At 52.1% G+C, this 12,313-nt stretch overlaps 3 protein-coding genes across 3 annotated transcripts; all 3 read left to right on the forward strand.

The window, feature by feature from the left end:
• Window positions 1-174: 174 nt before the first annotated feature.
• BU24DRAFT_473713 (lytic polysaccharide monooxygenase) lies at window positions 175-1,571 on the forward strand (the record flags this gene model as incomplete). Its single annotated transcript, XM_033532807.1, has 4 exons — window positions 175-243; window positions 308-346; window positions 404-629; window positions 728-1,571. The coding sequence occupies 4 exons, from the start codon at window positions 175-177 to the stop codon at window positions 1,129-1,131; spliced, it is 738 nt and encodes a 245-aa protein (XP_033377882.1). The 3' UTR covers window positions 1,132-1,571.
• Window positions 1,572-3,680: 2,109 nt separating this feature from the next.
• On the forward strand, window positions 3,681-5,718 carry BU24DRAFT_358086 (uncharacterized protein; the record flags this gene model as incomplete). The annotated part of the gene is made up of 3 exons (XM_033523982.1): window positions 3,681-3,746; window positions 3,809-4,244; window positions 4,295-5,718. 3 exons carry the CDS (start codon window positions 3,681-3,683, stop codon window positions 5,716-5,718), a joined length of 1,926 nt encoding a protein of 641 aa, XP_033377883.1.
• Window positions 5,719-10,475: 4,757 nt separating this feature from the next.
• On the forward strand, window positions 10,476-12,309 carry BU24DRAFT_428441 (uncharacterized protein). Its single transcript, XM_033529480.1, has 2 exons — window positions 10,476-10,960; window positions 11,055-12,309. The coding sequence occupies exons 1-2, from the start codon at window positions 10,863-10,865 to the stop codon at window positions 11,929-11,931; spliced, it is 975 nt and encodes a 324-aa protein (XP_033377884.1). The 5' UTR covers window positions 10,476-10,862; the 3' UTR covers window positions 11,932-12,309.
• Window positions 12,310-12,313: the final 4 nt, after the last annotated feature.

Raw genomic sequence — 12,313 nt, forward strand, 5'->3', positions numbered from 1 at the left:
ATTGGGGGATTTGGGGGTCATGTGGAGGGTTTTGTAGATTGCGGGTGGGAGTATAAGGATGCGATGGCGCCTCGTCTTTCTGATGTATTACTGTGTCGTGTAGAATTTATTATCGTACTTGATTTTTGATACGAGAAGAGCAGGATGAAGCATCTTTCAGCGCTGGTGATAGGCATGGCGGCGCCGCTCGTTGCGGCCCATGGTTTCGTGCAAAATGCTACTATAGGGGGGAAGGAATATGATGTATACACTGCCCTCTATTTCTATGCATTTGAGAAGGCGTGGCTTTGCACTAACACATGAGTAGTTTTACCATCCCTATCAGGACCCTTATATGTCACCTGCAGTATGCCCGGCCGATTATCTTGTTATTAATGACATACTGATGTATTGACAAACACAGCCACCAAGAGTCTCCCGCAAAATTTCCGGCAACGGCCCCGTTGAAGACCTCACGCTGATCGACATGGAATGTGGAGGATGGACTGCGGGAAAGGATGCTGGGTCCGCACCTGCGGCTCTACATGCGCCCGCAGAGGCTGGGAGTACCGTGAATCTGAGGTGGACGCTCTGGCCGGAGAGTCACCAGGGTCCGATCATCACTTACATGGCGAGGTGCCCTGATGAAGGTGAGTCGATTGAAACGCTCGAGCCGGATTCCCTGCGGATTTGTTCTGTACAGCTATCATTTTATGAGCATGTGCGCTGATTCATACGGCACAAACAGGATGCCAGAGCTGGACCCCCAACGGAACAGCGGTATGGTTCAAGATTGCAGAGGATGGTCTGCACTCCACGAATCCGGATTGGTTGAAGAATGTGTGGGCTGTCACGCCGCTCATATCGTATCCTAATAAGGGCGTCGACTACCAGGTCCCGGAGTGTTTGAAGCCTGGATACTACCTCGTGCGTCATGAGATCATTGCGCTGCATGGCGCATACAACTACCCTGGGGCGCAGTTCTACCCGGGATGCCATCAATTGGAAGTGACCGGAAAAGGGACGAAAGAGGTCAAAGAAGGACTGGTCTCGTTCCCAGGAGCGTACAAAGAGACCGACAAAGGTGTGCTGTACAGCCAGTATGATCAGCTGCCGTATGAGATTCCGGGACCGAAGTTGTTTCAATGTTAAATGTTGATGAGATCCAATGAGTATAAAGAGACTTTGGCCAGCATGTACATATCGAAGATTTCTAGAGAAACAACGTCGTCATTGAGAAGAGTGACTTTTGTGATCATTACGATGGTACTTGTCTCCGACGAGCTGAGGTTTCGAAGAGACCGTCAAAGCCTCGGCCCGTTGATCAAGTCCGGCATGAAATCTAAAACATCTATGAATAAAAGACGCTGATCTACTCTCTTTCAGATTTTGCTTTGAATGGGCGGACTGGAGCATTGGTATTAGCATGGGCCGAGCGGTGGACACTTCGAGGGAGGGGAAATGCAGATTGGTGAAGTGAGCTGGACCGAATAACGCATGATGAATAGCTATCGAGCTGACGACGCTGAATGCTGATTGAGCATGGTTGCTTTGTGAGATATTTTGTGATGCGCGTAGGTGGTCAGGTGTAGTGTCACTCGAAAACAAGCTGGAAGCTAAGGTTCGTCTGAAGTAACCTACGAGATAGATGCGAATATCACGACAAAGATCAAATGACATAAACTTTGCCGAGGTGACTAGCTTGTCCTCGCAGAAGGAACAAACTGTGTAGGTCTATTGTGGCAAACGGGGGTTCGACTTGAGAGAGAAGAGGTATCAAATAGTGAGAGGGCAGCAGCGATCAGCAAGGCTCCGACGTCCAATGTGGCACACGGGTAGGCCCGCCATACATGCAGCATGTGAGAGCCGCTCGTGCTACCTAGGTAGGTCTGCGCGCGCGCAAAGTTATTGTACAAAGTATGGGGAGCCAGCTCGGTAGGCTTTGGGCTGCCACGACTGTAGGTGACACCAGCGGTTAAGGCAGACCGAGTGTGGCGTGCCTGTGCGAGAAAGATTGTTTGAGAGAAGATGGATGATGTGATTGGGAGGACCAGGCGCGAAGGGGTGGCAGTAGGCTCGTACGTTGTCGGACTATGGAGAAAGGTGAAGCAACGGGTTGGACGGAGTAGAGGAGATAATACGAGGAGGAGAGTGGAGGTAACGGCATGCGGATAGGTAACTAGAGAAATGATGATAATATTATTACTGTGTTGGGGTGGAAGAGTGAAAGAGTGAAAGAGTGAAAGTTGAAGGACCGAAAGATGATTTGAGATGGAGGGTTTGAGCAATCTATCCCCAACCCCGCCCCTCGTAGGAACAGGAAATACGCTAGCCGCATCCATCACTCTGAAGCGGGAACACAGGGACAACTGGCTCGTGATTGGTTGTCTATTGCGGGAAGTGTGGCACCGTCTCCGTCTCAGATTATGCTTTCGTGGACTTGTATGGTATTATCTTGAATCCTCCTTTCGCTCTCACCTAGAAAGAGGGGATGAGAAGAGGGATTATTTACCATCTTCAGACACGAACCCTCCCCTGTAGCTACACGGAAGTACGGCCAACTGAGGCTCCAATAGATGTCCTAATCGAGTTCAGCTCTTCGTTCGCTAAACAATGGCGACTACGAAGAGAGAGGGGATAAGAGGATTCACGGAGTAGATCGTGCGTTCTTGAGACTCGCCGTTCGCATACATACCTGGGCCCTGTGGTTACCCGCCCGCCCAATCTGCACCTTCCCTACTCGTTCGGTCGTGCCTACCTTGTAGTTACCTTAGTCTTAGTCTTAGTTGGCCCCTACTGCCGCTTCCCGTTCTCCTCCTCCCCCTCGTCCTCCTCCTTCACCCACTCGTGCTCCCACAACTCACAACATCGTGAACCTCTCCAGACGCCGTGCGCTCTGCTTTCCTCCAGTCGCTCCTTTGCATCCCAATAACCCCCAATTACCTGTTCGTATTCCGCTTGTTCCTTTGTCGCCGCACAATAGCGCGCGCGCTGCACTCATTCATTCCCTTTGAGCGCGTCCGGATTCCAATTGTTCCGCCACCACAAGACTCTGTATTCTCCTTGAAAACAATAGGCCACGAAAAGGTCACAATAAGCTCCAGGAAGAGGAACAACTTATTCAATCCCTCCACTGTTCCTTTGGGATATATCTTCCGGCTCCTGTCACGGCTCGATCAAAATCCGCCGACCGCCTCGCTGTCGAAACATTCGCAGCATTGCGACACCTCAAACACTTGACGCCCCATATCTGCCTCTCCCCGTAATGCGCACGGTTTGACGTATCCAATTCCTGCTTCCACCGGAATTCCGAACGACATACGCTTGGACGCTTCTTGCGCTCTTCCCACGGCCTCCTGTCGCCAGCCTTCCTTCACCTCGCTCACCATCAAAACCATCGGCGCCCCCGGTCACTCTTTCACCAGCTGCTCGCTAGTGGTGCGCAGCCGGACTGTCACCACCACCTCTATCGACAATCGTCTTCGCCCAAGGTCGATCTTCAAGCCAGGACTCACATCCTCTCCATCGCCTTGAATTCTCATACGGGCCTGTCTACATGTCATAGCTACCGCTCAAGTCACTCTTTACACCCACAGCTGGACTGCAAGGAGACTGCCGTTGACCGGACCATTCGATCCCTCATTCCATTCTCTTTCAAACCAATACTACACTAATACTCCCTCTCACAACTATCTTCAATCATGGGTTGCGGCGGTGATCGTGAGAAAGGTCTCACCGTTGCTGAAGAGCAGAAGTGGGACTACATTGTAAGTTCTATCCAGCCTCGTCATCTCTGATAACGAGTTGAATGTATATGTACTGACTCGAGCAATTGCAGACGCTCTCCGACTTCAAATCCACGTCCTGCCTCACTCCCCTATCCTACGTCTGGCTGTGGATCCTCATCCTCGTCTCCGTCGCTGTCTACGCCGCCGATGCCTTCACGGCCATCAACCTGCTAGCCTTCAATAAATGGTCCAGTCAAGTCCGACCCAAAGTCAGCTTCGACGTTGCTAAATGGATCTTTGCCATCTGTATCATCATATCATACGTCTTCCTCATCTACAGGTGGATCAGGGCTGTCCGTGTCATTCGCTCCGGCAGTGTCACGGAATGCTACTTGGAACCGCTTGCTGCCATTATGCAGAGTATGCGCATGGGCAAGAACGGCCAGGGATGGAGGAGGTTCCTCGTCTTTGCCGAATTGACAAAGAGCAGGAAGGGCGTTGACTATATCGCTCTCTTCGTCTATTTCCAATTCAAAGGTACGTGCATTATGAGCATTCATTGCACTTGATGCTCACAAAAGAGACAGGCGCATTGATCATTATACTCGCCCAAGGCCCCCGAATTGCTATCAACGCCCTGACGCTGTGGGCTGTTATGGAAGCACAAATCATTCCCACTGGAGATCACGCTGCTCCAAAGGACCGCTCTCCTGTCATCCAGTTCTTTGTGAACATCGAGACCATCATCAATGAGGGTAACAAGCAGGAGACCGTCATCTACTTCACTATGTTGTTCTCCCTTGTCATCTGGGTCATTGCTTTCCTTTCCCTCTTCCTTTCCCTCATCTTCTATGTCTTCTTCCTCTGGCACTACGTTCCTAGTTCCGATGGAACCTTGACAAACTACTGCCGAAGGATCATCGAATCACGTCTAGAGCTTATCGTGAACAAGAAAGTCAAGAAGGCGCTTGAGAAGCAAGACCAAAAACGCAGGAAGGACGAACAACGTGCGATCAAGAAGGGCGACCTCGATGCACCATCTCTACGCGCGCCGACTCTGCCAAAACTTGGTGGCCCCGATGATGATACCGCATCCGTTTTTTCGATGAGCACTACTACCACGCTTCCTCCCTACGCCCCTAACGGACCGACGAGATCCAACACCATGAGCAGTTCGAACACCGTCGGTACTGCTCGTTCCATGCAGAAACCTACGCTACCATCTCTGAACGAACGCCCTATTCCTGGACGCAATGATACCGATACAAGCTACGCTTCCAATGCGCCCCTCTTGACACAGGCCGAGAGCATGGGAATGGCCTCTCCTATCCCTCCTCTACCCCCTCTCGACCAGAATGGAGACTACATGAACAGTCGGCCAATGCCTGGAGGTCTTCCGTCACGCCCGTACTCGCCAATGACCCAAGGCCGCGGATCTCCAGCCCCTCGTCAACCACGAAGCGCTCTTCCTCCAGTGAACACCTCCTATGGCAACGGCCCCATGTCGCCCCAAAACGGTCCTGGAAGAGTCCTCTCCCCCAACCAAGCATACCCCCCTCGCGGACATGGCCCTTCAGGACTTGGTGATCCAACATTTTCTCCCTACGAGGGTCGAGGCCAGGCGATGGGTGCTGAGTATGAGCTCTCTCCTGTCGACATGACCCCGAGTGATTACATGGCTCCACAGCTGCCGAATGCGCTGCGACCTGGTTCGCCTGCTATGTCCACCAGCAGCGTTGGTTCGGCAGTGCCTCCTCGAGTCGGTACTGCGGGTCCGCCCAACGCTCGTCCTGGCCTTCCTGCCTCGCTTCAGTCCGCCATCCAGCGCCGTGAAGCGTCACAGCCGATTCCAAATCGGGGACCGAACGGCTACGTTGGCCAGCAGCGAAGCGCTACCGCTCCCATTCCACCACAGGGATATGGTCAAGGACCTGCTCCTCGTAGCAATACCACAACTCCCGGGGCGGGACCGCGTGGATATAACAACCAGTACGGCGGCAACGGGTGGTAAATCTGTATATTTTGGATGGGCAGTAGACGAGTGATGAATGAATTGTTTTGTGATACCCTCGAAAGTGTATCTCGTCTTTGACCATAGAAGAGGAGCGCGATTGTCCTAAGTCATAATTAGGACTGATCAACCTCTTCGTGTGCTCTGGATATTTCCTCGGGTTTTCGTTTGTCTGATTTCTTTTTGTTTGCCTGCCGAGGTCGAGTTTCCGGCATTTATGCATTTATGAGGCGTTGATTTTCCTACTTTCTCACTCCAGATATCCTGGAAAAGGTTCCAACACCCTTTCCCAAGATGTCCGTACGTCTGTCCCGTCCGGTCGATGCTTGGGACACGCCCTTCTCTACGCTTCAAACCAGGCCCTCGAATACGAGGCCCGAATAGGGAGGAAGAAAGGGATTACTGAATGTACAACCACTACTGACTGACGTTCACATCTTTCGACGGGCTTGACGGTTTTTACACGGGGACGGCGGATCGATTGATTGATGAACTAAATACTTTACACTACTTTACACTTAGCAATCATATCCACGGACAAACGACGGTGGTCGTGGATGCGAATAAATATGATTACAATTACAATTGCACTCGGCTTTTCTTGGTGATTGAGATTCGAACGAGGCCGCTAATAAACCACCCTCGTGCCTCCTCGTGAATGGCATAGTATGATTCATTCCGAGACAGAAGGGAAGTGAAGTCGAGCGAAGAAAACCCAATTTTCACAGAATCGTTCACGTCTTCATTCTCGAGACGTCTGCAGCCGTAGGCGTGGTGAGCGCCTGACTGGCCAATCGACCCAATCCATCGCACTCCATTCCCACACTTGCCTTGCTCCTGGCATCACGTATGACATCGTACAGTACGAACAGCCTGGACAGATAAACAGCAAGGAAAACTCAGTACAGGCAGACGCAGTTGTCGCCCGCCCATGCACGCAAACAACCCCAGACTCCTCACCAAACCGTGCTTGTATCGCCCAAATCTGCTTGTAGTAGACCTCGATCGTTCTCCTCACAGAGGTTGACGACCAAGTGGCCTGCTTGCTTACTTCGTTATCGATAGGCACCGTGCTTATTTTACGGGGGACGGGACGGTATCGTCTCGCGCGAAAGTGTGCGGGTTATCGATAGGCGTATGCACTGAGTGTAGGTGGGACTAGCTGAGATTTACGCCCTGCGGGTTGCGGGAGGATCACGGATCACGGATCACGGATCACGGATGCAGCACAGACGGGAGTGAGATTCGTGTATGTGTGTGTGAACGGGAGTGATGGATGGAATGGGAGGGTTGTTGAGTGAATAGGATGGGTTTGCCTGTTGTGTTTTGTGGATTGGGAAGGTGGATTGAATGTGTGTTGAGAGCTGAGACGGGTGCGAGATTGAACAGTGTAGAGCAGACAGACACGGCAGATTAGCTGAGTGTGAGTACAGAGTGCTCCGTAGATTGTGGTGAACAGTTGGTTGTAGTTAGTGACCATTGGTTGGGAAGATTGAAGCATATCGATACGAGACGAGCAGCAGATGACGCGTACGGTTACAGTCAACGATGTGATACCTTTGAATTCCTGCAGTCATCAATTCAACAGATAGTCAGTCGAGAGAACGAGCATTCACTCGGGGTTTCTTCGTATGTGAGTAAGCTGTTGTGGACTGTTGGATAATCGTGCTCGTTCTCGTCTGCAATGCCGGATGGCTGGCTGAAGAATTCTTCGATGCGCATTTTCGCCCAACCTTCTCTCATTTGTTGTCGCGGGAGAAGGAAAAATGCTACCTGCCGTGACTGCAGTAGTGCATGTGAATGTGTAATTCAACACGACCACGATGTTAACTAATTTACAATTTGAATTATGGTAGAAGGCGCAAATTGGGGTTGTGACCATTTCATGTGGGCTTGACGTTGGTTTAGACTGGGTTTTTCTCGGCGGCGAAAAGGCGTTTTTCCTTTGCGGGCAGAAGACCCACTCGGACCGATGACCGAACACATGGCTAGCTATCGTAGCTCCGGCCTCTTGCGAGCGATTGCGATTTCGGGAAGGTAGACGGGCGAAAAAGGCAGACGAAAAAAAAAGGTCAAGAAATTCTTTACCGTTCCTGCAATTGTGATTGGACGGGTGCAGGGTGGAATTGTGGAAAAGGACCCACGGGAAGGATGAAAAACGTTCTGGATAGCTATCGTGTTATCGTGCAATGGCCGTTGACTAGATGCCCAGAGTGGAGCGGACGGCAGTGGATCTTTTGACAGTCAGGCAGCTATGATAACGTATAACGTCTACTATCGGTAAGATACCGGTAGAGTGCCCCATAGCAGAGCAGGCGGCAGTCTAGTACACGTAGGAAGAGTAGCGAGAATGGTCTTGTCGTTCCGGAGCAAGCGTTCACTCCGGGGACATGGCAATAGGCTAGAAGCAGCCATGGACTGGCAGAGAGGGTCTTCGCAGCAGGACGAACAGGATCGCAACACGTCGCAACCATGGTTCTGACCAAGGACGATGTGATGACTTTGCTGCCGGCACGGCGTCCTGGACTGATGAGCACTTGCATTTGCACTTGCACTTAGAATGATGGATGAGTGGATGGGTCGCGAAGCGAGCATCTAGCGAATGGCGGATGTGCCTGTTCGTAACCGTTCCTGTTCCTGACCTGACCCGACTGGTGGGTTACTGCAGGTACACCGGAGACGAATCAAGGAAACAAGACATGGTCACCAATTGTAGGGTGTGGACGGAGTATCGCGATCAGTCACTCCCTTGCGCGCGCAGCCACGTTGCGATAGGATAGGTCTCTTCCTTATCGCCGGGAGCTTTGTTTTCCTTGCTTTGCCTTGTCACAGGGCTGCGGTGAATGGATACAAAAATGGCGCATCTGATGGGCTGCATGTATGCAAGCAAGCATCAAGGATGACCATAAGAGGAGAAAAAGAGAAGCAAGAATTGCAGAGAGGGCGCATGAGAAGGTGGAATGTGTGCGTCACCATGCGTGCGACGATGCAGTAGTCATATGGTTGAGTAGGTAGTTGAGGAGCTGATGTTGCATTATGTTGGATTGATAGTTATTCGCTGTAGCATCAGAGATTTCTCGAAGTTTTTCGAAGGTGGCGAGCGGAAGCCGATATGATTGATCGGTTTGGCGGGGAACGAAGTTGCTAGAAAGTAGCAAAGAAGAAGTACGAGCAGTGGGAAGAGGCAAAGGCGACGGTCGGGTGAATGTGGAGTGTCGAAGGATGGATAGTAAGTTAGTGATGAAGGCTGAGTGAAGGAATGAATAATGGATGAGATGTTCTGGAAGAGTCAGGACTCTGACTAGGAAGGAAATGGGAAGGAGACTGGGAAGGGAAGGGGCGATCCACATGGACAGTGGCGATTGGATCGGAGAAATCTAGGCATCGCGACATGGCCAATGAGGAAGAGCCGCTAAGAAAAGGAAGAATTCCCCACTTGGGACGCCCATCGCAATTGCGCGGCCTGAATCCACTTGGATTCCTAATTAATTTAATCTTCTCATCCATGATTCCATACTATTTTATTACAGTATTACTGACTGAGTGCAGACCGGAAATAATTCATGTGCAGGTGAGGCGAGGGTTGATGGAAACAATCCTTGGTAGGAATAAGGCACTCCGTGTGTTATGTTTAGGTAGGTAGATGCAGTCATGAGTGAGACTGCACTCTGTAACCAAAATAACAGTGGAAACTCTACGTCAGCGGTGCATACTTACTTGTATGGGGTGGGCGGGTAAATGGGTGGAGGGAACGGTGAGCATGATTTGGTGTCACGGCACGGTTACTGTTAGGGTTACGGTATGGGCGACACAACAGTTGAAGGGTAGGAGTAGGTGACTACGGAGTACAAGATAATACTATTGTTGTTGTCGGGGGCAAGAAGAAGAAGAAATTGAAGAAGAAATTAGATGGAGACGGCGAGATGAGTGTTTCCATGGTTGAAGAGACTGACTGGCACATGGAAGGAGACCAGACACATGGAAGAAACAGGCAAAACTCAGGAACAAGTGACTACCAACCCAACCCAGGAACACCAATCAGAGGTCGACTGTACCTGGTGGATCAATTGGCCTCCCACCCTATCGTTCCCACTCCTGATTGGCTGCAACCCGGAGATTACGACCAACGAATCCATCATTTACCACCTCAGCAGTCTACTACCAAGTAATTTAATCATTACACAAAGGCATAGATACAACACAAGAAAGGACAATGACACAATGAATACACAAACACAGCCTTTCATCATGGACTGCGCATGGGTCAGAGACAAGGAAAGGTTCACGGACAATAGGCACAAACACAACAGACAAGATAGGCATGGACAGGGGCCTTTCAACAATTATTCATCCTCCCGTCGTCTCATGGGTGTTGGGGGGGGGGATGGATGGGGGAAACGGGAGATGAGCTGCCACCCCGTTCCCTCCATCCCCTTCAGCAAGCAGTCTAAACACTTCAAGCCCGGCGCCATCGCTGGCTCGCTCACCGTGACTAGACGTAGTTTGACGACGGAGGGGACGGCGTCGTGTCGTCGTGTCGTCGTCGTCTTGGTCACTGGGATTTGTGCGCACTCGTGTATTCGTGGTTGCATGGTTGCGTGGCTGCATTCGTGTCTTGGTGGTCGACGAAGCGTGGGCGGCGGTGGTGTGTGTGTGTGTGAGTTGGTTGGTGCTGTGCCCCTAGTAGTGGTTAGGCCTGGGCTTGATCTACACACAGTAAACCTCCCGTGCCTGCCAACCTACCACAGTCCCTACCACAGACTTACTGTGGGTTCCCTTTTTCCATCCCCCGTTCCCCGGCTCTCCTTCTCCCTTCTCTCTCCCCTTCACTTCACCACCACCACCACCACCACCACCACCACACTAGGTCGATTGTTGTTATATCACCTCCCACGCTCCCTCACCCTCACTCTCTCTTCCTTCAATCCAACAATCCCCGCGTTCACTCTTTCACGCGAGTCTTGGTCATTGTCGGAGTCACTCCTTTATTCAAACAATAGTCGTTCACTACTCACACTCGAAACAATCAATCAATACCCAAAGGCACATAGACCTTTCGCCGTCCTTATCAACGATATCCCTCATACCTGCATCTTCGGCAGCTTTTTGAAATCGAACATCGAATTCACAACCGTACATCCAACATGCGTTTTACTTCTGCTGCGGTGCTGAGCACCCTCGCTGTCGGCCAGGCCGCCGCTGCCAACATCCGTCACGCCAGCTTCCACGCCCGCCGTGCTGTGTAGGTCACCTCCTATCACTCCCAAGCCACCATCATGCTCAGACTCATGATCGCATTTCTGTTTTGCGCACCCTGACTAACCCTTTTCCCACAGTGAGAAGCGCGAGGACAAGCCCGTCGACTGGGCCAGCGTCACCTACGACCTCAAGAACGTCGATTGGTCCAAGGTCAACTGGAACAGCGTCTTCAGCTCTTCGGCCACTCCCTCCTCCACTCCCCCTCCCAAGGTCGAGGAGGTCAAGGTCGAGGCTGTCTCTACCCCGACTCCCACCCCGACTCCTACTCCCTCCTCCACCTCGGCCGCTCCTGCTGAGAAGACCGAGAAGCCCAACGTCGTCGAGCACATCACCAACGACATCCTGAGCGGCCTCGACTCCTTCCTCTCCAAGCTCGGCATCTCCCAGAAGGGTGCCAACTCCTATGAGCCCAACGGTGGCATCTGGCTCGGCGACAGCGACTGGTCTGCCGAGTTCACCAACGGCGGCAGCAAGGACGTGAAGCTCTTCTGCTGGAAGGCCAACGGCTTCTCTGGCATGTCCCTCAACGTCAACCAGCCCGCCATCTCCATCAACCTCGCCCCCGGCGCCTCCCAGAACGTCTCCTTCGCCGAGGGCGTTCCCTCCTCTTGCGCTCCTGCCGACGACAGCACCTCGCTTGCCATGTTCGGTGGTATCCAGAACACCTGGTGGGAGGTCACCTTCGGCTCCACCGGTGCCTTCGATGTCAGCCGCAACGTCTGGATGCAGGGTACCAACATCCACTCCCAGGGCTCCAAGTGCACTTCTGACATGGACACCTGCGTCTTCAAGTGCAAGGACGAGAGCGCTCAATCTTGCGAGAAGGGCTACGAGCTGTACAACTGCGACGCCGGCAACGGTGGCGGCGGTGGCTACGACCCCATCATGGACGGCACGGGCGGTGGCTGCTCCATGGGCTCCTCCGGCGAGCACGTCAAGGTCACCTTCTCCTAGACGCACATTTCTCAATTCGTTCCTTTTCACTGGGTTCTGGGAGGTCGGAGTTGCGCGCACCATACATACACACTTTGTCCATATTTACCATTCTCGGGGGGGGATGCTAGCCCGTTCGTCACCGTTTCCAGCCCGCTGCTTATATGCTTCCGAACATACCTATCGAGATACCCCTGTACCGGACGATTCCCTTTGCTAGAGGGGTGGGGTTGAGCATCTAGCCATCCATTGCGTTGGATGCATCCGATGCTGGTGGTGATTATGATGATGGATTCGGCGACCAATGGGTTCACCATTGCTATCGTCCCATTTGACTCAATGTATATCTTGTTTAACTGTCTAAAGTCGATGGAATCTAAAAGTTCATAACACGTACTGTCCT

Source organism: Aaosphaeria arxii (genome assembly GCF_010015735.1).
Source record: "Aaosphaeria arxii CBS 175.79 unplaced genomic scaffold BU24scaffold_13, whole genome shotgun sequence".
Classification (NCBI taxonomy): Eukaryota; Fungi; Ascomycota; class Dothideomycetes; order Pleosporales; genus Aaosphaeria; species Aaosphaeria arxii.

Bases quoted from the DNA above. Each gene is read 5' to 3' on its own strand.
- BU24DRAFT_428441 (XM_033529480.1), top strand. From the start codon at position 10,863: ATGCGTTTTACTTCTGCTGCGGTGCTGAGCACCCTCGCTGTCGGCCAG. The intron at 10,961-11,054 runs GTAGGTCACCTC...CTTTTCCCACAG, and splicing joins TTCCACGCCCGCCGTGCTGT to TGAGAAGCGCGAGGACAAGC.